This window comes from Sebastes umbrosus, chromosome 20 (genome assembly GCF_015220745.1).
Source record: "Sebastes umbrosus isolate fSebUmb1 chromosome 20, fSebUmb1.pri, whole genome shotgun sequence".
In the NCBI taxonomy this organism is placed as follows: Eukaryota; Metazoa; Chordata; class Actinopteri; order Perciformes; family Sebastidae; genus Sebastes; species Sebastes umbrosus.
This window is the reverse complement of record NC_051288.1, coordinates 13,230,279-13,254,084: the sequence shown is the minus strand read 5'-3', so window position 1 is coordinate 13,254,084 and position 23,806 is coordinate 13,230,279. Positions and strand designations below refer to the sequence as shown.

At 39.9% G+C, this 23,806-nt stretch overlaps 2 protein-coding genes across 2 annotated transcripts; one reads left to right on the top strand and one right to left on the bottom strand.

Annotated features, from left to right (window-relative positions):
- Positions 1-150: 150 nt before the first annotated feature.
- On the bottom strand, positions 151-4,284 carry aldoab (aldolase a, fructose-bisphosphate, b). The gene is made up of 7 exons (XM_037755666.1): positions 4,128-4,284; positions 2,846-2,964; positions 2,305-2,571; positions 2,061-2,221; positions 1,053-1,311; positions 743-942; positions 151-604 (listed from the first exon to the last, which is right to left on the bottom strand). Exons 2-7 carry the CDS (start codon positions 2,955-2,957, stop codon positions 512-514), a joined length of 1,092 nt encoding a protein of 363 aa, XP_037611594.1. The 5' UTR covers positions 2,958-2,964; positions 4,128-4,284; the 3' UTR covers positions 151-511.
- A 1,731-nt stretch (positions 4,285-6,015) lies between these two features.
- On the top strand, positions 6,016-23,606 carry LOC119479745 (integrin alpha-M-like). The gene is made up of 30 exons (XM_037755664.1): positions 6,016-6,174; positions 8,144-8,246; positions 8,435-8,532; positions 9,876-9,946; positions 10,098-10,212; positions 10,581-10,705; positions 10,975-11,123; positions 11,767-11,917; positions 12,011-12,155; positions 12,357-12,427; positions 12,707-12,827; positions 13,788-13,924; positions 14,040-14,186; positions 14,283-14,495; positions 15,354-15,487; positions 15,703-15,845; positions 15,927-16,081; positions 16,711-16,836; positions 17,000-17,073; positions 18,335-18,476; positions 18,552-18,650; positions 18,729-18,808; positions 18,895-18,981; positions 19,083-19,152; positions 19,260-19,358; positions 20,157-20,237; positions 20,412-20,522; positions 21,727-21,840; positions 21,923-22,033; positions 22,196-23,606. The coding sequence occupies exons 1-30, from the start codon at positions 6,141-6,143 to the stop codon at positions 22,295-22,297; spliced, it is 3,408 nt and encodes a 1,135-aa protein (XP_037611592.1). The 5' UTR covers positions 6,016-6,140; the 3' UTR covers positions 22,298-23,606.
- Positions 23,607-23,806: the final 200 nt, after the last annotated feature.

Genomic DNA, 23,806 nt, shown 5'->3' with positions numbered 1-23,806 from the left:
TAGGAAAAAAAAGAACTTATCTCTTATTGATTGTTTTTTATATATTTCCCTCTGTCACAGTAATATTATCGGCTGCATCTTCTGACTGTTGTTTGCAGGTGAACATAAAAATAATGTTGTGCAAAGACTCAAAAAGGAAGTAAAGCAACATGTTAGGGTAAATACTTTATTCCGTGGTATCAGTTTAAATCACATACTGCACTTGGTGGAATCAGACCAAGGAAAGAAATAGTACAAGTTGTGTAAAAACAATATGGGAATCTTCACCTTAAAAAAAGGAGTTTAAAAAGAAAAGGTAAGGGAATGGAGGCAGAACTTGTTTCCAGAATCTCCTGGCTGCAGCAACAACCCCAAACTGATGCTTTTCTCCTTCACTTTCTACCAAGATGCTATTAAAGTGCTGTTGTTCACTAGCAGTTGCGTAGGTGGTGCCTACGAGGACATGGCCTTTTCCATGGTGGCGTAGTTATGGTGAGAAGAAGGTGGAAAGGGAGATGGTGAGTGTCCATGCTTAATAAGCATGGTTGGCCACAAACAGTGACTCTCCACCAGCAGAGCTGGCTCCAGAAGCAGCATATTTGCCTTGGCAGGCCTGGTTGTTAGCCTGTAACAGACAAAAAGGACAGTATTAATGAATGCATAATACAGTACTGAAGTATGATGCTTCCAATCCATACAGTTCTCTGAAGCAGCATCTGCATAACACAACACTATATGTAGGCATTTTTATTTTCACACATACCAGAGCTCTCTTGATGAACTCTTCCTGGCACGCCTTTCCATTCTCCTTCTTGCCGCACCAGGCTTTCAGGGCAGAGGCCTGCAGGGCACGGCCGTAAGAGAAGGTCAGGGCCCATGGTCTGTGCAGAGGGCACTGGTTCATGGCGTTCAGATTGATGGAGGCCTCCTCCTCACTCTGACCACCGGACAGGAAGGTAATGCCTGTACAGGAAGAGCGTGAGAGTTTAGCAATGCACTTCTCTAGACATTTGAATGAATGTCATGCAGACTATAATGTGTCTGCAAGAGACTACTGTGTGCATCCAGCTCACCAGGGACTGCAGGGGGCACGGTGCGACGCAGGGCAGTAACAGTTGCCATGGCAATCTCCTGGTTGCTGTATTTGTGTGAGCAGGAGTGTCCAGGGGTAACCATGTTGGGCTTGAGCAGGGTGCCCTCCAGGTAGACGTGGTGGTCGGACAGGGCCTTGTAGACGGCAGCCAGGACCTTCTCAGTCACGTACTGGCAACGCTTCAGGTCATGGTCGCCATCGGGGAGAATCTCAGGCTCAACGATGGGGACAATGCCGTGCTGAGGACGGCAGAGACAAAAGGAGTCAAAATGACTTGCGGGAGGATGTCAAAGGCAAGTTGATAGGGGAGAAATAAGAACCACAGTGGGGATATACTGTATATGTTTTAGTGGTTCCTAAACTGGGTCTAGATTTGAGGAGGTTTTATTTAATTGTTTTGTCAATTTGAAGTTGCTACAGAGACTTTCCAAAACCGACACTTTATAAGTCTACTCCAATGTTAAAGACTTGGTCAGAGGTTAAAACGGCTACTTTCATCTCTCAATTTAAATAGATAACACTAATATGATGAAAAAGAATTGGCATTATCTGCAATATAGTGGAATTGCTACGCCAACATAACAGAGAGAAAAACATTTCTTTCAACATTACAGAAGCGTTTACATTTGGTTGCTTGTTCTGGGGATTTGAAAGAGCAAACGTTATAAATAACGTGTCATATTTGTGCCACTGAAAAACCCCATGCAGGAAGCAAGTGACAGGGTGGTGACATTAAATGCACGTCATACAGAACAAAGAACAGCACCGAAGCTGCTTTTTTTCATGAAGTGCATGTAATTAATGTGGACAAATCCTTTAACGTTATTTAGTTGGTGTTTGAGCTGACATGTAAATATAACCTGAAGCAAACAGACTATTGTTCTTTTCTACTGGTAACTTTATATACTTGTCATGAAGCTTTTAAAATTACGTGGAAAACCTGTCAAGACTCCCCACTGATTTCAGCCTCTGTCTGTCTGTTTCTTACCATCTGGCAGATGCTGGCGTAACGGGCCAGGACATTGGCGTTCTCAATGATGGCCAGTCTTGAGGGAGTGGTGGGGGTGATCTTCAGCACACAGCGCCACTTGGCAAAGTCAGCACCATCCTTCTTGTACTGGGCGCAGCGCTCATACAGTCCATCGAGACCTGTGAAAGAGGGAGACACCGGATGAGTTATAGGCAAAGGTATTAAAAGATCTCTTTGTGTCTTAGATCTGTTCTTCGCTCACCCTGGGTGGTTGTCTCGCCGTTGGTTCCGGCCAGGGGCATGACACCTTTGTCGACCTTGATGCCCACCACCATGTCTCTCTCTTTGAGGTACTTGGTGAAGAGCTTGCCGTCGTCGGTCTTCTGGTACATGGTCTCATGGAAGAGGATGACGCCGCCGATGCATGGCTTGACGCGGTCGTCAGCGGTGAAGAGGAGCTGGCGGTACAGCCTCCTGTTCTCCTCAGTGTTCTCAGCGTTGATGCTCTGGAAGCGCTTGGCCACGCTGCCTAAAGGTTGTGGAGACACAAGAAGATAGATGAAAACTGGATGCATCTGTGGTGTTTGTTGAGTGTTTGTTTGAGGAAAGTGTTACTTCTGAGGAATGTACATTCAAGCCAGTCATAACCTAGCCAACATAACTTCCTTATCACATATACACATGCCAGCTCTGTAGTGTGCTTTATAGGCTGCTGGCAGGCCATTCTATTACACTTGCATTTTCATATGAATGTTGGCCATTATTTTTACTATAAAAAAGCAAATTTTCTTGAAATTCTTTACCGGTGGACTCGTCTGCGGCGAGGATTCCCTTGCCGGTAGCGACGATCTTGTGAGCAATATCGCTGAGCTCCTTCTTCTGCTCAGGAGTGAGGAAGGGGTATGCGTGAGGCATCCTGACTCTAGGAGGAAGACAAAGGATGAAGGAAATATTCAGTTGGCTAATAGGCAAGACACAAGGGGAAAAGTTCAACGAAATACAAGCTGCAAAGCCATTTTGACATTTTGTGGTTCTTCTTGTGAATGCATGGGAAACTGCTCGATGAAAGAAGAACAACACTTTCTGTGTGAAGGAAGTGGTGAAATGAGCCTGTCTACGTGGTTTGACGTTTTCCTGTCTTGTTATTTTAAAAATCCGACCAGCTGACGCCACAGCCGTGTGACTGCAGTTGTTGCAGCTATAACTGCTCTAGTACCATAAAGCTCTTTATGTGCTGTTCCCCATACAGGCACAATACGCAGCGGCACAGGGGATCCAGTGTCAGAGAGCCCTCCACCCCTCTTCTGCCCCACCCTTCACGTATCTGACCACCCTTGAAAAACTCATATCAGGCATGCGGATGACCTATTCCATTTTCTAGCCTCTTATCCCTGACCTTTCCCTTCCCCCTTCCCTCCCCATTCCTCCTCCCTGCTCTTCTATCCCACACCTCCCTCCCTCCCACCTGTCTGTGCCTCCACTATCAATTGGCTGGACTAAATATACACAGTACTGCAAGGCAATGAAAGCACTAAGGCTCAGCAAGAAAGCATTACATAAGAAAGAAGAAGTCATGCATTCTACAGGATACAGACAGATTAAGAAACAAGCGTGTACAAATTTAGACAGTTTTAAATGAGAACTAGTGAGTCACAAGTGGCCGCTCAGAAACAATGCAGTGGAAACTTTTCATCAGATCATGAAGTGGTTGTAGCAACAACCAGTGATGCACTGATGACAGATGAACTAAACTGCTCAGTAATAACGATTGGTGTGGTGTGTAACAATACTAAATGTGCACATATAGTGAGAATAGTGAGTGTGTTATTGAAAATGCTGAGAGATTTCAGTCTGTTTTAGTGTATCAGAAGTAAGCAAGAGGAAATACATCTGTGGGTTAAATGTGACACCCTGGTTTACACAGGAACCACACACTTGAGCTGTAGCAATAGTTGAGACATTAGTATGTGGCAATTAGGTGTTTCACCTCATGCTTTATAGGAACAAAATATTCAACATGTAGCACAAAAAAGTAAATTAAAAGTAAGGTATTTATCTCGTAGTTGTCGTCAAATGTTCTTTTACCTTTGAGGTTAGGAGGAGTGCTGAGAAGAGAGGGGGAGGTAGAAGATCCGGCTTTCGTCTGCGACACTCTCCAGTCCGCTTGGCCCTTGTATTTATCCTCCCATTGTGACCCCTCACATTTCAGCTGCCGGGCTATAAAAAGAACAGGACGCAACCAGAGATGGCCCGTGACATTCAGGGAGACTGGGGCCGGAGTAGCGTGGTGGTGAGCAGCCAGTGAAAGGGCAAAGAGTGTTTCAGTGAATGGCAGAGAAAGCAACAGCGTCGGGGACAGTTAGGATGGGAAGAATAGGGGAAATGTGTGAAAGTATATATGACTCCGCAGGTAGATAGAAAATATTACCCAGAAATATTTGATAAAGAATGACGAATTAGCCTCACTTTGATGTTCCCTACATTCTCCTCAAGCAAAATGATCTTCCATGCACATCCTGTACATTGTAGTTTATCGATGACTGCATGCTGCAATGAATACAGAAGTGTAGATTTCACACACTATTCAAGTGCAGTTATTACAAAATGTGCTGTCTCAACTGAGAGGAGCATCTCAGCACCCAGAGGTCATTTCAAAGGGTGTACGTGGAGGAAGATAACTTATATGCGTGCAGTATGTACTAATAGCACACACATGCACACTCACACACAGAGGCTTGGGAGAGCATGTGACAACATTGCTAACCTGCCCTTAGAAATCAGATCCAGATCCAGCAACAAGTGCGCTGATACTTGACCTTTTGGCGACCTTTCGCGATCATCTTTGCTCGGCAGGAAAAGGGTCAACTGGCGAGCTTGGCAAAGGTTGCACATGCACGCCGTCGAGCTGCACGGCACTTTATGCCTGTTTCATTTTCGGATGGGTCGCTAGAAACAAAGCAAAAGTCACACATTTTGAAAGGATGTGAAATTTTGCACCATTGACATAGTCAGAGCATCTGGCTTTGGGTTGGACTGCTGACAATAATCACACTTTATCTTTTTTTGAGAAGTGGCAAGAAAAGAGGTTCACTTCCTGAACAGAGGCTGTGGGCGGAATGAACTAACATGCAGAGATGCGATAAAGGGCTCAGAATAAACACCATCACTTGGTTTATCAACTATCAGGCAGGCAGCTTTCAGAAATTATTAGTGTTTTTTGCACTGAGAGAGAGCAGTGAGGCTTTTACAATTCATGACGTAATTATACAAAATCTATATCCAATCAGCTGAATTCTTTCCTCTATTTTTTTCCTTTTACAGTGAAAAACGAATGGCCCCGTACTTTAAGTCATAGTACATAAAGTTGATGGTTTAAAATTAATTTTTCTATTTCAAAATCCTATATGAACAGGCAACTATAGTATAGTATTCAATTCCTGATGACTATTCCACCAACTCATAGTGCCTGCCTCGTGTAAAAATGGCAGACAGGCTCACATATTGGATGAGAGTGCAGAGGAAGTCTGGCAAAAAGGAGAAACAGACCTTTTTTATTTTTAGGTTTTCTTTTCATGAGGAGGCTTATTTGAACAGTGCTTTGGTCCGTGTTCATATACCTGGAGTGAAGTTCGGTCAGATAATCAAGATGAAATTTAACTTCCTCTTTCCACGACTGGTCTCAGAATAGGCCTTCTTGCTGCTGTGGATACACTTAAAGAACACGTTTAAAGTCTGATGAAAACACCAGTTTAATGTGGTGGCTCTGAAAACAACTAACTGAATTAGAAGTGTTCGGGGAGTCTTATGTGCTTGCAAAGTTAAACAATACCTTTGTGCAATCAAGTGACAACACACAGTGTTCTCATATAAAACAGAAAGTGTTGTAACCCCTCCTACATAAGAGTTCCTCTAACTAGCTGACTTGGCTCTGACAGTCACCTTATGATTTCTGCATTTTGCTTTCAACATCCCCCTCCGTCACGGTTTCAGTGGTCGAAATAGTTGCTAGATCGCCAGACTACATAATAGTTTCCAGATAAATGTGTACGAGCACAGAGAACACATCACCCTTTCAGTATTTTCCATGGGAGTAGCACAATGGACTGGATAATCACCACAATATTCTTGTCGGGTAAGTTTATACATCTTTATAAATATTTGTGCCAGCAGTGAAAATAGGATCCTGTCATTTGATTTAATGTCATTTTTATTACTAAGTTATGTTCCTATAGAATGCTGGAAGCATAGAAACATATTATCATTGGATTATTACATGTGTTATTTTGAAAAAAATCAGGGCTAAAAGATTCATAACTGTGATAACAATATGTAGAAAAACTGTTAAGATTATCAATTCCATGTTTGCATTTCATCCTCTGTGAATCAAACTACCTGTATCAGTTTAGTCAAGTCTGACCCTAAAAAAAACTTCCTCTACATTTCTTATTTTAATAGTAGAAAATGTTTTTTGGAAAACACCGGAAATCTTGTAAAATTACAATTCAATTACAAGTTTTGACTAAAACTTATGATCATTTAAACTTATGGTGTTGTAGCAACATCTGTCATTGAAATGTCATTAACTTTTGCTAGTAGAGTAAATGTTCGCAAGAATTATGGCAGTTTGTAACAAACAGATCACACAAGCAAGAGTCTAATTACAGGAACACGTTATGACAGATCAAAAAACAAATACATGGCATTTAGTCAGGGTCGTCATGCACCAAATTTGGTGAAGATTGGCGGAAGAGAAGTGCAAAAATGTTTTTGTAAAAAAAATTCAAAAAGTGGGCGTGACCTATATCTGAGGTGAATAAAATTTGCACCTTGGTCTCACCGTTCAAGAGGTGTGTGGAAAAAATGCTCTATAAATACACACTAACAACACCTCAAACTAAATACACTTCCTTGGCCCATAACCACCAGTTTAACTGAATGTAAGACCTTAAATTATAACATATATATCCATTCATCATGTATATGTACACTCTAGACAGGTCGACAGTCTAACATCCTAAATTATTATAATGTTTGCACTAAAATTGATCATAAACAGGCTGCAGCAGACATTAATTATCTCTTCATAATTAACATGTTCATGTTTGCTAAACCTACACAACTTGTGACACCAAAAGAGAGACACATCTGGACCAACACCACACGTCTTATTTATCTGTCCCACTTGTACTCAGCAGGAGGAAGGGGGGCAGTGACAGACTTCCTGCAGCTGCCTTTTATTTATATTTTAGTGACAACAGAAATGGATGACATGAAAGCATTTCTGTTCATGTCTTTCTGAAGCCACAGAGGCTACAGTTACCTAAGTAAAAACTGTACTGTACTGGTCACAAGAAAAAGCAGAACCTGAGGGCGTTGGTGACTAAATCATTATCTATTTATTTGCATTTCTTTTTCTGGAGAAACTATGACAGCAAGACTATCAAATTATGCAATTTTGTCAGACTTTGAAATGTCCAGGATACCCTAATCTATTAATATCAATCAGAGGTGGGTATCAGATGTTAAACAGATCCGAAGAGGAAGTTAATATTTGTTATTAACACATTATTATCTATTCTCACAGTCACTTGTAATATTGAGGAACCAGGAGGGAATATTTCGAAGTGTTTGTATCTTGCTGGCTATTTTTAGAAAACCTCATGTTATGGCCAAAAAAGGAAGAAAAGGAACAAACAAAGAACACTCAATGTCAGGAAATCAAACATGAAGACAAATATAGAAGGAAGATTTCCTGCATGTACTATGCATACAGTCTTGTTCCTGCTATTAAAGAATGGAGGAACTGTTAAAGAGAAACAGAATTAAAAGTAAACAGAAATACAGGCTCAAAAATGTCATCTTGAATATTACGTTTTTAAGATGAATAACTGACTTGGGCCTCTATCTTTAGAATATTTCTGACATTGGCACTCCCTAGTGGCGGCAGACATCCATCCACATCACTTATAAATGCACTGAGAGCAGCACATAAAATATACTGTCCTTCACACTAAAACATCTGCACATGCAGAATAATTTTAAAGTCACATTCTGCATATAGTGGCTTTAAATCAGGTTGTTTCTTCTTCATTCCTCCTCAGTGTTTAAAGCTGCACTTTGCTTTAATATCGACCCCGTGGCTTGGAAGACCCTGAAAAACACTGCTGCAGGTTTTGGATACCAGGTGGTGCAGAGACAATCAGAGTAAGTCAAAGCATGGCTGCTGTTGTGGAACGTGGGTCTACACTATAGCCAAATGTCTACTGTACTAGCATTTCTGTCGGTAGTGTCTCACATTAAGAATCAAACGTGGCATTTTCGGATAGATAAAAATGTGGGATTCATTTAGCTACGCTGCTCTTTCATGTGTCTGTCTGGTTGTATCTCCTCAGCCTGCTGGTCAGTGCTCCTCTTGAACAGTATTCACAAGGACGAAGTGGACAAATATACAAATGCTCCCTGGAATCATGCAGTGAACTTTCAGTTCCACGTAAGCAACTTCTCATTTCCAAACACTTCATATAAACCAGATCAAGCATATGCTACTATCATTTGTACTCTTAGATTATTTTGGAAGTATTTCTATTCTAAAACTTTTCAACCTAAATACCTGTTTCATAGTGATAAAAAAGAAACACAATTCAATTTGAATCATGTTAATACCACTGATATACCTTTAACCAGGGCGTCATTTTATCAGGGCCGAGCAGAGACAATGTTGGGCAGCGGAGGCCCTAATGAAACTGAAAGAATTATTCTTAAAATTAAAATTAATTGCATTTTTGAGGGCCTTAAAGTGTTCAGAAAGTTGTTGAACTTTGAACACTCATCAGACGTAGTGTAAAATTTTACATTTTTGGGGTCATGGGCTTGGGTGGGGAAAAATGGCTCGCTAGCACCCCCTACAAAGTTGGAAATATTGAGCCCCTCAATCAGGTTACACTTACATGTATACAATTTTGTAGGCAGATATAACATGTGGAGACGCACAAAAAAGCCTCTTGGAGGTATACCCAAATCCTAACAGGAGGTCAGCCATTTCGAAGTAAATGTGATGAGATAAGGAGAATCGCTGTGTGTTCGTTAGCTTAGAATGAGTCCTTCATGTCTACATAGGGAGCGGGTCCTCTTCACGGAGTCCGCCATGTTGCTCCATCATGTTTCTACAGTAGCCCAGAACGGAAAGATCAAACACTGGATCTAGAGAGAGTCTTTCACGTTTTTATGTTACCTGAAGGCCACCGTAGTTCTCCGACACGCTTGTGAAACTGCGGTAACGTGAGACGATGAGTGCAAAACCGTGGTACCGCCGGCCGCCGTCTGACTTCTGTTGCTCGTAAAGTAGTGTTATTATGGTGAGGATGGCCTCTGAGCGAGGCGAGCAGCATTACCACGGTTTTGCACTCACGTTACCACAGTCTTGGAAAGGAAGGAGTGAGCGGAGGTGTGTTCAGTTGGTTGCAATCTGCTACCACACCACTAGATGCCGCCAAATTCTACACACTGAACTTAAGTAAAACAAGAAGAGTACTCAACGTGTTCCTACCACAGTTCCTTTTGTTTTTGCATATTTTAAGAATTGTTAGGGTGGAAATATTTAGCATTTAATGTTGTTGAAAAAAGTAACAACAACAGTTACAAAAGTATATATAGTCGTATGATAATTGCCGGAAAAGGCTGTGCGACATAGCTGTACAGTTTGAGAACAGTGAGTATGAACTGGCTGCTGATAGTTATTAGATAAGGATAAGGACGTATTTTATTAGTGGGAGCTGAGATAGTTGTCATGAATGACTGTTTTGACAAGACGAATGATGAATGTTTTCAATGCAGTGCCAGATTTTGCAGTCAACATGTCTCTTGGTTTGACAATGACGAATGATCCCGTCACACAAAACACCATGGTGAGCTGCCAAATATTCACAATTCATTGCGAGAAAGTCCTCTTAAACTTTTCTTTCTCTTTCTACCAGTGAAATAATTTTCTCGCTGCATAACATTTTTATTAATGCACAGAAAAGATAGCAACATAGACTTAACTTTGTCTCTTTTCAGGCATGTGGTCCAACCATCCCAAAGGACTGCCAAAGTATCACCATGTACAGTGGTATGTGCTTCCAGATTGACCGTTCTGATGGCATTACAGGTCCTGTACCTTCTTCTAATAAAGGTAAATATAAACACACACAAAGACTAAACGTGCATAGGATTAGTTGCATTGTAGCAACTTTCCAAGAGGCTTTTCTTGAGTGACGAGTCTTTAAATCATCCTTCTTCCTGCCAGAGCACTGGAACAAGCACATATAGGGTGCTACAAGAATGGGTCTTAAAACCGGAAATTGAGTTAGCATTTTAGCACTTCTGGTTTCATCGAGTGGAAGTCAATGAGCTTTTTGAATGACTTTTTAGTTAGATGCCTGAAATAAGGTCTGTGGTTAACACAAGCTTAAGGGATTTCAACGTTTTGTTCTACGAGTGTTTTCTGCATTTATTATGATGTGTAACTAACTTATAAGTCACGTGAAATCTCTTTGACAGAGTGCCGATCAGCAGACATTGCATTTCTGTTGGATGGCTCAGGCAGCGTTAATGATGAGGATTTTGACAAGATGAAGACTTTTGTGAGAGATCTGGTCCGCTCACTCCTGCCACTAGATACAAAGGTAATGTCACTGCCAGTTTGGCCATAGCACAAACTCTGAGAACTCATTTCTGTTGCAGTGTTGAATAAAAGTGATCATTTCATAATTCTTAATTGTTTCTTCAACAAATTGACAGTTACATTTTAAAATTTAAGAGTTGATTGTTAAAATATAGAACAAGTAGTTCTGACAAAGCAATCTGATTGGTCTGTTGTGCCAATAATGACAGTAAAGTTCACCCTCACGTGTAATATTGGTTAATTAACAGACTGTTTCTCCTATTTTTGCAGTTTGCTATTGCCCAGTTCTCCAGGAATCCCAGAATCTATTATTACTTTGATAATTTTTTCTCTGGATCTACATCATGGGAAGAAAAAGTTACTGGCATTGAGCAACTACAGGGGTCAACTTTCACAGCTGCAGCCATCAAAAATGTGGTGTAAGTGCCGTCATCATGTTGACCTCCCATTTGCACAGGAAGTTCTTAGGAATTCTTTAATTAAAGGTGCTAAAAGCGAGAGTGGGAGCATTTCTATTGCCTCCGCACGGCTCTCAACATGGCGACGGCTGAGCCAGTGGTTCGCAGCTAACTGTGCTAACAGCGCTAACAGGGAAAATAGCGGCAACAGTCCTGACAGAGCTAAGGACTTGTTTATACTCCAGAACGGACACGTACACGGACAACACATACCAAATTTGAAGTTCCTAAGTTAAATAGTTTCCGAGTTCTGCTCCAAAAACGAAAGTGTGACACGCGAACGCACAGAAGGACGGACGGAAGGATGGACACACGGAGCCCTATATAACCCCCAACTACATTGTCGGGGGGGTATAATAACGGACATTTTCTTTATTCGAGTATGGGGGGGCCCTTGACCTAATTTTACCTTCCCTTTGCTGAAATTTCATTTGGGTCTCTTTTTCTTTAGTATCGGGCAACAAACAAAATGGGGATCAATGTTTTAAATAATGGCCGTTGTTCCCCTTTAATTAATAATTCACAGCCACATAATTAAATATTATATGATACTACAAAATGTATTGCACAATGGTGTATTGAAATTGCATCTTTCTTTTGACAGCGAAAATATTTTCACACCAAGAAGAGGTTCCAGGTCAAATGTGAATAAGGTCTTGATAGTCATTACTGATGGAGAATCTAACGACCCGGGGCAATTGCAATCGGCAGCAACCTTAGCTAACAGGGCAAAGATCACACGATTTGCTATTGGTGTAAGTTCTTCAGTTCCACTTAGTAAATTTAAGCAATTAATTAACTCTGTTGTGCAGCACAACACCTCAAACACTTGTTTTCAACATCCCTAGGTGGGGAACGCATTTACCAATCTTAATGCAAAAGCGGAACTGGGGATCATTGCATCTTCACCAGACAACGTGTTTCAAGTGCAGAGCTTTGACGCACTTGACAAAATCAGGAAGAGTTTGCAGGCCAAACTCTTCGCTATTGAAGGTATAGTTATATAGTTTCCAAAAAAAATAGCTATTCTATCAATTTTCAACCTGCATACAATTTCAGTCTAAGCATGACCGTTTTGTAAATTTATTGAGTCTGCTCTTTGTAATTCAACTGTATAAAAGTATTTATTGGGATGTGACCATTGTATCATGCTGCGTTGAGAGATGATTGTGCTCTTTCATGTTGCTGTTACAGGTTCGCAAAGTGGAGAGTCACTGAAAATGGAAATGTCTCAAGAGGGATTCAGTGCAGCTTATGTACCTGAGGTAATAAAAAAACACCAGATATTCACTGGACAATGCAAACACACAGATACGCATGTCTTTGTGTCAGCTTTTGTTGGTTGAAAGCAGATAGACAATTATAAAGAATTCAGATATTTAATGTATAGCACTTCAGCATATTCTTTAGACAATGTTTTGTGACTGACGTTTTTTTTTTACTTTTGTTGCTTTACTTTCATAAATAAGTTCAGGATTTGGTGGAAATGTGTAACAAAGTTAAATTGGAAAGCCTGTTTAATTAAACATCTGTTTAAATTGAAGGGAATTCAGATGGCTATTGTTGGTGCTAATGTGTGGAAGGGAGGCTACCAGCAATACTCAATGAGTACAGGACGGGGGCTGAGCTCCTATGAGCCTAATATGGAGCCTGACAGTTATCTGGGTAAGAATGTAAATGTAAAAGGTATATCATTTACTTGCACTGCTCTAATGTAATCTTTTCTCTTCTCTTTGAATGTTTAAGTTATTATTTATTATAATAGAGAATGTATTTTATGTTACATGTGAAATGTCAGTGAGGTCAGACGAAGTCAGTGTAGATATCATGATGTTTTTACAATATAAAGATTCTTCGCAGGCTAAAGACTTGAATATACTCAAACATTACCAAGAAATATTAGACATTTTCTAGTTTGAAGACAAAAAAAGCGTGTTTTGTAATCTCTTTGTCTACATTAAACAAATATTTGGGGGTTAATATATTCTAAAATATGTAATATCCATATTTGCGCGCTGCAGAGGTAATGGTAAAAACTAACAAGAATTTGCAAAAATAGCAGGGATGCACCGATCCGACTTTTTCAGTTCCGATACCGATAGCGATACTTAGGCTTTGGGTATCGGCCGATACCGAGTACCGATCCGATACCAGTGTTTCATTAATAAGCTGTATGCCTCACTGTGTAGAAGTGACTGGGATCATTCTTTTATATGTAAGACAACATCCGGCTAGACTTAAACGTTGCTTTCCGAACTTTGTAAAACATAAATGTGACCAATAAATACATAATTTAATTGTTATTCATTATTAAAATAATAAATCGTACTCCAGCGACTCAGTAAAAATTCTTCAAAATTAACAGCAATTACAATTCAAATGTAAACCTTTTTAATACAGCAACAAATTGGTCAAAACTTATCAGGATTAAAAATTACAGTGTATAATGTATACTGCATATAAAAATGGAACTGAATTGAATAGATCGGCCCCATTGTTATCGATATCCAATCCAGCTATTTGGGTCAGTATCGGCCCGATATTTGATCTGGTATCGGTATTGGTGCATCCCTAAAAAATAAACAGTTTGCTCACATAGTTTTAACTGATGGGCTTTCATTCTAGGTTACTCCATGGCAGTCGCTACAACGAGTCAAGGCACATTGACAATTGTTGGTGCTCCAAGATATAAACACCTAGGAGTTGTGATGGTCGTTTACCCAGACTTGAGTAACAAAATCATCGACCCCTCTCCATTCCAGGTGCGTGCTTACTATTAAGAGGGACTAACGGTCCTGAAAGACAATGTGAAGCTAATTTTTAAAAAATGTTTCCTTCTTTTATGTTTTTTTCACTGATAATTTGTTGCTTTCACAGTTTCAGAGCGGTGGATATTTTGGGGCCGTTGTTTGTGCGATGAAAGTGGATCGTGACCTCTACACTGACCTAATCCTCATATCTGCCCCCATGTTCATGGACAATGATAGAGAGGGAAGAGTTTACGTTTGCAGATTAACTGGTTTGGTAAATGACAAGTTATCTGGTACCATTAAATGAATCTATTTGTTTTTTTTCCCCAACAACCACGCAAACGTTAACTCATCCTTATATTTTCAACAGAATGTCGAGTGTGACTTAGATGCTCCGTCAATACTGAAAGGGGACGCATCTGACGAAGGAAGGTTTGGGTCTACTCTTGCTGTGCTACCTGATCTTAACAGAGATGGTTTCAGGGATTTGGCAGTTGGAGCGCCTTTGGAGAATGATGGTCAAGGCAGCATCTACATATTTCACAGCGAAGGACGAAGAGGAATCAGTTCTACTCACTCACAGGTGAGCGAGATCAAATTTAGACTTAACAAGGGCTGTCAATCGATTAAAGTATTTAATCGCAATTAATCGCACATATTTTATCTGTTCAAAATGTACTTTAAAGGGAGATCTGTCAAGTATTTAATATTCTTATCAACATGGGAGTGGGCAAATATGCTTGCTTTATGAAAATGTATATATATATTTATTATTGGAATTAATTTAACAACACAAAACAATGACAAATATTTTCCAGAAACTCTCACAGGTACTGCATTTAGCTTAAAAATATGCTCAAATCATAACATGGCAAACTCGAGCCCAACAGGATACAACATCTGTCAGTGTGCTGACTTGACTATGAATTCCCCCAAACTGCATGTGATTATCATAAAGTGGGCATGTCTGTAAAGGGGAGACTCGTGGGTACCCATAGAACCCATTTTCATTCACATATCTTGAGTACAGAGGTCAAGGGACCCCTTTGAAAATGGCCATGACAGTTTTTTCATTGCCAAAATTTAGCATAAGTTTGGAGCGTTATTTATCCTCCTTCCTGACAAGATAATATGACATGGTTGGTACCAATGAATTTCTTAGGTTTGTAGTTTCATATGATGCCAGTATCTTCACTCTGGCTTTAAAACTGAGCCAGCTACAACCTAAAAATCACAAGTTGCGTTAATGCGTTAAAGAAGTTAGTGTTATTATTGCATTAACTTTGACAGCTCTAGATTTAACAGATCCAGTATGCATGGCTTCATGTTTGCCACTGTATTCAATATAATATAATATAATATAATATAATATAATATAATATAATATAATATAATATATATTTTTCAATTTTGATTAATTGAAATATTTCCATTTATATAGAGAATTGCTGGCTCTGAAGTCGGACCAGGACTGAAGTTCTTCGGCATGTCGATCAGTCAGTCCTCTTTTGATCATAGTAGGGACAATCTGCCCGATTTAGCGGTGGGTTCAAAGGGCGCAGTTGTCTTACTCAGGTAAGTCCAAGATGCTCCTGTCATACATTTTACTCTCAAGTAAGACTATTGAATTTTAGCTTTGCAATGTGTGCAGACCAGTCATTGAGTCTCTTTGTACAAATTTAGGAAAGAACTCTTCACCATTAACCTGATGGATTGTATATGTTAACTAAGATATAGGCTACCAGTTTTACAGTTATCCACATGTGTTTTCCTGCTCCGTCCATTTCCAGATCAAAGCCTATAGTAATGGTAGCTGCTACGGTGACCTTCAGCCCAAAAAAAATCTCTACTCAAAACTCAGACTGCTTAAAACCTTTGCCGATCTCAGCTGAAATCTGCTTTAAGATGACCAGACACTCTACAGTAGAGCAAGGTACCTGATACTCCACCGTTCATGCATTACTTGTATGCGTGTACATGAGTAACCTCTTAATGAAACTCTTATCTCTTCCAGCTGAAGCAAGGATTAGCTTTAATTTAACGCTGGACGCTACCCGCAAAGTCCCAAACAACCGAGCTTACATTAGTGGGAAACAACGAGAAGCGGATGGAGTAGTTAATCTTAACTTGGTACGGAGTCAATGCGCCTCGGTGCAGTTCTTTGTTGAGGTGAGTTGTTAGACATACACAATGTTAAAATCTGGTAGATTCTGCCTTTTTTTGGCTTTTGAAGTAGGGTGGAATCGGTAAAATGGGCCCAAACTTTTTGGTAAATGATTAGACCATCAAATACGCTATGCATGAGATCTAATGATATTTTTATAAATTGGCATGGGTCTCTTAAATATGTATTTGTTAAAAAAATGCAAAAAAGTACAATTGTTTTGGAAAATGAGAGTTAGAGTATCAGCAGGTTCCCTTATAAGCTAGGATACAATGTTCAGGTAAAATGGGTCAGTATAAAAAGAGGGCATGCAACACAGTAATTTCAGCTGAAATCATTTTAATTTTAACAGTAAATTAACACTAAATATTGTCTTTGGTGTGCCATAGTAACAACACCATAAATACATTTCATGCAATAAAAAGTTGAACAAATATTTCATTGAGTAATGCAAAATTTTAAAGGGCCATTATACTCCACCCTTATCTGGCCCATTTTACGTGACTCCACCCAACCTATTTAACTGGTAAACAGCCTCTCTCGCAGTGAAAAATCTCATGTTATGTTAAAGAGTCCAACACTCGCAACCTTGACAGACAGTATTTCACAGTAGCCCCCTACCCTCTTCTTGCAGGCTTGTCCAGAGGATTCTCTCAATGCACTTTCCAATGAACTCAGATTCACCTTTGACGGTGTGCCTTCCGCCGATAATCTCAGACCGAGTCTCGCCGAGCAGGCGCAGACAACGAGCCGCCATCCTGTAAGTAATCTCTAAAGACCTTTGCTTGCTAGCACGTCTTACGCGTGGTCTTTGTTGTCTGTCAGAATATTAACTGAACAACAAAGCCTTGTCTTCGTGTCATTAAAGGATCAATATGTAATATATTTACTGTAGCCTATGGTTTACTTCATCTCTTCCACAGTTAGGGTTCGAGATCAACTGCGGAAGGGACGACCAATGTGTAGATAATCTGAAAGTGGATTTCAACTTTACCAGGTGAGTTATAAAAGTGAAGCCTAATTTTGGTGTGTGGTCATATGGCCACTTTTCTTCTACAAGTGCACACTATAACTGATCTGTATGCTGTTTGATTTACAGTATATTCTTTCAGTTTTTGGGTTCAGCACGCAGGAAAAAACGGCACAGCTATATCAGCTCTTTCAGTATAAAATATACATGTGTTCAGAGTCTTTTTTGCGCATTGATGGACTGTTGGATGTCAAGTCGGCTACTTCTAGGCATGGCTATGTCAGTCTGTCCACCACTTTGATCCAGACTGTAATATCTAAACAACTATCAGATGGATTGCCATGAAATTTTGGTACAGATATTTATGGTGCCCATTGGATTAATTTTAATGACATTGGTGATCCACTGACTTTTAATCTACCACCATAACAGGTCAAAGATTGATTTTGAAATATCTCAACACCTACAGTCAACACCTCCTTTAGCATTGGACACACTGGACCATGCTTTATGAAAGGAAAGCAGATAATGCCCCCCACAATTCCTTGCGGCATCCCCACGGTAGACACACGTCAATAACATCCGATGTAGTGCTGCAGGGATGACGTATTTGTGTAGACCAACCAGGAAGTTAGCATCGCCCTGGTTCCCTCAACAAAAACCTAATGGGATTCTTCAATTGGGTTTTGGATTATTCCAGAAAATGAGCTCTGTGGCAAATAAACATTTATGATACATACACGTTTTGTTACGTAAAATAATCTCCACAAATGAACACCACTTTTATGATTTTTTAAGCGTGAATACAATCGGCAGACGTAAAAAGCTAACGTTCGGCTATGAACGAACTACGCCACGGTGGCATGACGTGAGTAAAAACAGTGAGGCTGTGAAGGCGGACGAGTCGGCGTGATGACGTTTTGTAGTCTCATTCAGCCACTTGTTAGCAACCGCTATTTTTAAGACACATAAAGGCTTCAGAATTCATGAGTGGATGTATTTATATCGTAGAACAAAACATTAAAATCTCTTCAGCTTCATCTGACTGTTTTTTAGGACTCATTCCTGCAGCTCTCCATCACGTAGCCGAGTGTTAAGTGCATTCTGATTCTCTGAGCACCACAGATGTCTTTTCCTAGATATGAATTCTCTTTCACCTCGTGACGTTTTCAATAAAGGTCAAGGAGGAGTGGTTTGGAAAAGACACAGGACGTAATTTTTTTTAACTATTTGACCGCAGCCTTGTTTTCTTCTACCTTCACTTTTATCTGTCCTCACAATCTGTCAGATCCTCGGAGGTTAAAGTTGGCATTGATGAACTGCTGAATGTCACCGTCTCACTGGAGAACAGCGAGGAAAACTCCTACAACAGCCATGTGATTCTCACATACCCAGCCGGACTCTCCTATAGGAAGTTTACAGATGTGCAGGTAAGTCGTCAGGATCAAGTCTGCTTCAGTTCATCTCTGGTCACACAGTGATTTTTAATTGGTTTTTATTAACAGGGAAGAATAGAGTGCAACTCGTTGGACAGTGAAGATGGCGTAACGCCAGGAAAGACAGACTGCACTGTTGACAAGCCTATTTTGAAGAGCAACACTAAGGTTCGTTCTTTGTATGATCTCTTCTCACCGCTGCAGAGACAGAAGACAACCTGATTTCTCTCGTTCATGTCGTTTTAGGCTTTCTTCATCGTCTCCTACGGGATCGATGCCAATAGTCAGCTTGACAGGAGGATTTTTGTCTCTGCGAATGCTACCAGGTACTGCTCAGTTGTCAAGCACAACAATATGCAAGTGTGCAATAGTCCTATTACCATGTGTACAAATAATTTCACCTCTCCTTTAGTGGGAATCAGGAACACGCCGTCTCAAGTGAGCTCCACAAAAACAAAGGGATCGATGTGAAGTACAGCATTTTTGCCACAATTGAAAGGTTTGTGTTGTTCTATGTGTTACAAAAGAAATGATTTAGAAAGTAAGAACACATTTAAGCTGGCATTTTATTACCTAATATTCATCAAATGTTATGTTTAGTTCCCTCAGCTACAACAACTTCTCTTATGGAAAGAATAATTTGCAGAAACCAGTCCAACAATTAATTTCGGTAAAATATCTTATTATAATATCAGTAATTCTTTTAAAGTGTATTAACTTAATTCACTGCTCATTACGTCTGTTTAATACCTTTTCTATTCTCCCCCTCTCTCTTAGGTTACAAATGATATCAGAGCGCTGGACTTCACGGTGGTGATCAAGGTGCCAGTGAAGCTCGGTGATAAAGACATCTGGGTGGATTCGAGCAGTTTGCAGGTAACATATGTGGGAACTTGTCATTACTAGGGCTGTCAAAATTAACGTGAAAATAACGCGTTCACGCAAATTTGTTTTAACGCCACCAATTTCTTTCACACATTAACACAACTTGCGATTTTTAGGTTGTAGCGGGCTCAGTTTTAAATCTAGAGTGAAGATACTGACATCATATGAGATAAGAAAACCTAAGGAATCCATTGGTACCAACCATCATACTAGCTTGTCGAAAAGGAGGCTAAATAACGCACCAAACTTTCACTAAATTTTGGCGATGAAAAACCGGTCATAGCCATTTTCAAAGGGGTCCCTTAACCTCTGACCTGAAGATATGTGAATGAAAATGGGCTCTATCGGTACCCACGACTCTTATGATTTGATCATATTTTTATGCTAAATGCAGTACCTATGAGTGTTTCTGGACAATATTTGTTATTGTTTTGTGTTGTGAATTGATTTCCAATAATAAATATATACATACATTTGCATAAAGCAAGCATATTTGCCCACTCCCATGTTAATAAAAGTATTAAATACTTTACAAATCTCCCTTTAAGGTATATTTTGAACAGATTAAAGAAAATGTGTAATTAATTTGTGATTAATTATTGACAATCATGTGATTAAATATTTGAATCGATTGACAGCCCTAGTCATTACGGAACCCTAAAAATGTCTTAAATGCAGCTGTTTTTATGCAACCATAGCCTCATGGATTAACGGATGGATCATGGATGTGGTTATACGAGGACCACATCTGGTTCTCTGTTAAACTGATACGAATCTGCTCCATTTCAGATTCCAGACTGCCAAAGAGTCAGCGATGAAGAACCTATTGACAAAGATTTTGTTCCTAAGATACAGAAAAATAAGTTAGTGGTAAGTATGCCTCTACGATCTATGATTACGTAATTGCAAAGCCCATTAGAGGGCTACGCACACACTCATAGAACTGGAGTTATATCTATGTAACTACTATTTTTTCATCCCACCGGAGAGTGCAGGCCTGATAACAGCTCTCTCTGCTTTCTGCCTTCTTTGAACCAACAACAGGACTGCTCTGTAGCCAGGTGCACAGTGTTCAAATGCAGTCGGTTCATGGGACGACTGGAGAGTAAAGAGTACAGAATCTCAGCCAACCTCAGTTCTCGATGGATAGAGCAGGTAATCGATGTGTTCTCGTGCGACCTGTGACTAGAGGAATTGAACTTTATCCAGCGATATCTCTGTCAATGTTTCTGCTAATGAAAAGATAAATGCACCAATGGGAAGCTGAAGATCTCGCTGTTCTAACGATGTATTGGTTGTTAATCTATCATGAAGGCAAGGGGGTGAAGTTTGACCCTGAAGTCACTATGCTACTTTTATTTGTTTTTTTCTCAGGTTAAAAGCTTAAAGCTGCAGTGGGTAGAATTGGAGCAAATATTATTTAAAAAAGTTATTTTTATAAAACGGTCACTATATCCTGACAGTAGTGCATGAGACAGGTAATCTGAAAAAAATCATGTGCCTCTGTGTCTTCCGGTGCTCCTAATGGCATCTGTAAGATTTCACACACCGGAGGAAAACAACCAATCAGAGCCGAGCTGGAGCCTGCCGTCTCTGAGCAGCTGTCAATCACTTGCGAACTCCGATCAAACGGTCAAACTAGGCAGCGCTGATCAAATATGAATCAATATTCTGTTACTGTAATGCCTATTTCTCGCCTCAAGTGTTTTCAGAAACATATTGTAGTGTACTGTTTAGCTGTAAAATGAGAAAGTTTGTGACCCGGCAGCCATGTTGAGAGCAGTTGAGGAAATAGCAAGCATTGCCCACCAGTCGGAGCACAGACAATAGGAATGCTCAATAGGAACGCTTTCTCTCTGAAATGACCTGTGATTGGCCAAAGTCTTCCGTCACGAGCTAGATTCTTTGCCCAATGATGCCAAAAACTTTCTGCCTACAGAACACACCTTGGAAATCATCAAGACGCATAAAATCAGTTTTCTGCAACATTTTGCAATATTAAGCGCCTATTTGGCGGCCATTACGAAAAATGGCTGCCATGGCCCTCTGGGGCCAAATTTGCAGCACCCCGATATCTATATCTTTTCATTACATATAAACCTACATCTGTCCCAAATTTGTTGCTTTAATCGCAAAATGCACAATTGTTATGCATATTTCATCTTAGCTGCTCCACTATGTATGTATAGTATTGAACACACTGACTTGCGTTTTATGTACATTTTAAGTGCTACATTTGGAAGTATTTTGATCACCTGACTATGCTGCGTTAAAATGTCTCCACAAATAATTATTTTCTAATGAAATTTTACAACACTAAAGATCAAATCATCCCACTCCTCATTTTCTCTTCAAACAGATTGGACTTAAATCTGCCAAATTCCTCTTGACCAGCACAGCCAGTCTGGAGTACGACAGAAACCAGTACATCTTCGTTTCAACGGGGTCTAATAACAACCCTCCTGTTCGCAAGGTGATTACACAGTGATTTTACTTCTTAATGTGTTATTAAAAGAGCTGGAATTTGATCCACATTCTGTCATTTCACCTCTCAGATTGAAGCAGAGGTAGAAGTGTATGCTGAGCCAGACTTCACCAAAGAGATTGTCGGAGGATCCCTGGGAGGGCTGGCTCTACTGGCTTTACTCACCGCTGGCCTGTATAAGGTGAGAAACTGAACTTATGGAGGCAATGAAGCCATTTTGAGGTGTGGTTTCCAGCACAATTTTTTTTCTTATTTAATATAAGATTGTCTCACCTGGTTTGGGTCTTTATATTTATTTATTATGTGAGGTTTAAATGTATCTTTCTTTGTTTTGTACTCTCAGGCTGGATTTTTCAAGAGTAAATACAAGGAGATGATTAACGAGGAGGCAGCAACAGCAGCAGCAGATCCGGGGGTTGAAGGAGGCGAACCCGCACCAGAATAACAAATGTAAAACCAGTGGATGTCCCACAGACACCAGCTGTTTCCAAATCCAATACATTCACAGCATTAGCATGCTAATCGCAGCGGACCGCAAAACAACAACATCTACAGTCATCTCTGATTAGTTCATCTGTACCATTAGTCAGAGTTGTACTATTTTATAACATTTTCAGGAATGATTTATATGGAAGAAGACCACTTCCGATTTGTTATACCAGAAAGCTTAGCTGTGTCTGAAATCACTCCCTCACTCAGTCATTCACCATTTAGATTCTCAGCTTTGGGGTCGGGACGGCAACAAGGGGTAACAAGATGCTTTCCTGGTTAGGAAGTAATACTAAGTGAATACTGTAAAGTTTTTACCTCTTTAGGCTCCTAAAAATGATTCAAACGAAAGTCTCAGCAGGGAAAATCTCGGATTGCAAAAAGGCATCGGTTCATATCATCACTTCATCATTTAATCCTGTTATATTTGTGTGAAATTGTCATTATTAGCATATGAATTCTTGAGTTATGACCAAAAACGTGTTTTGTGAGGTCACGGTGACCTTCGACAACCAAAACCTAAACAGTTCATCGTCGATACCAAGTGGACATTTGTACCAAATTTGAAGAAGTTCACTCAAGGCGTTCCTGAGATGTCACTTTCAAGAGAATGGGACGGACGTGAGGTCACAGTGACCTTTGACCACCAAAACCTAATCAGTTGATCTTTTAGTCCGAGTGGACGTTTGTACCAAATTAGAATAAATTCCCTCAAGGAGTTTCTGAGATATTGCTGTCGCCAGTGCGGAGGCATAAAAAGGTTGTGAACCGCTGTCCTGTATTACAGACACTCAATTATTGACTTAATAGCGTGTAGTAAAAAGAGATTTCAGGCACTATAGAGTATAAATTTCACAAAAAAATTTGCCAATCAGGGCACAACCAGGGTAAATGTAGTGCACTATACATAGAACATAGAGTGCTTTTGGACACAGCCCAAGTGATGTTACTGTATGTGGCAGGAGGCTTTACAAAATAACTGTACATTTTTCCAATCATAATATTGACCTAAACAGCCCATTGTTGGTCTACAATGCAACATTTCTGCTTATATATTTCTGCAAGCTATGCATGTTAACTTTTAGAATTTGTTTAATGGTGAAAAAAAACAACTGGATTCAAACATATTGTTACTGTAAAACTGCTGAAATTGAAACTGCAATATTGATTTAAGTATTCAGAAAATATGTAAAGAGACATTTGTTTTATGCTTCATCAATATTTATTATAAATGTGATTAAATGATTTTTCATTTGTCTTAACAATTTGATTTAAGATTCACCTTCATACATGACTCACCATCACATTTGACAAAAAGAGGTACAACGGCATAAAGAATAAATAACACAAGTTGTCCTTCATTGGATTCAGTGAAACACATTTTCCCCATACAATTATTTTATAGAAACACCCCACCCCCATCACACTAAATAAAAACACCTTTTGTTGTTGTAAAAATATAAAC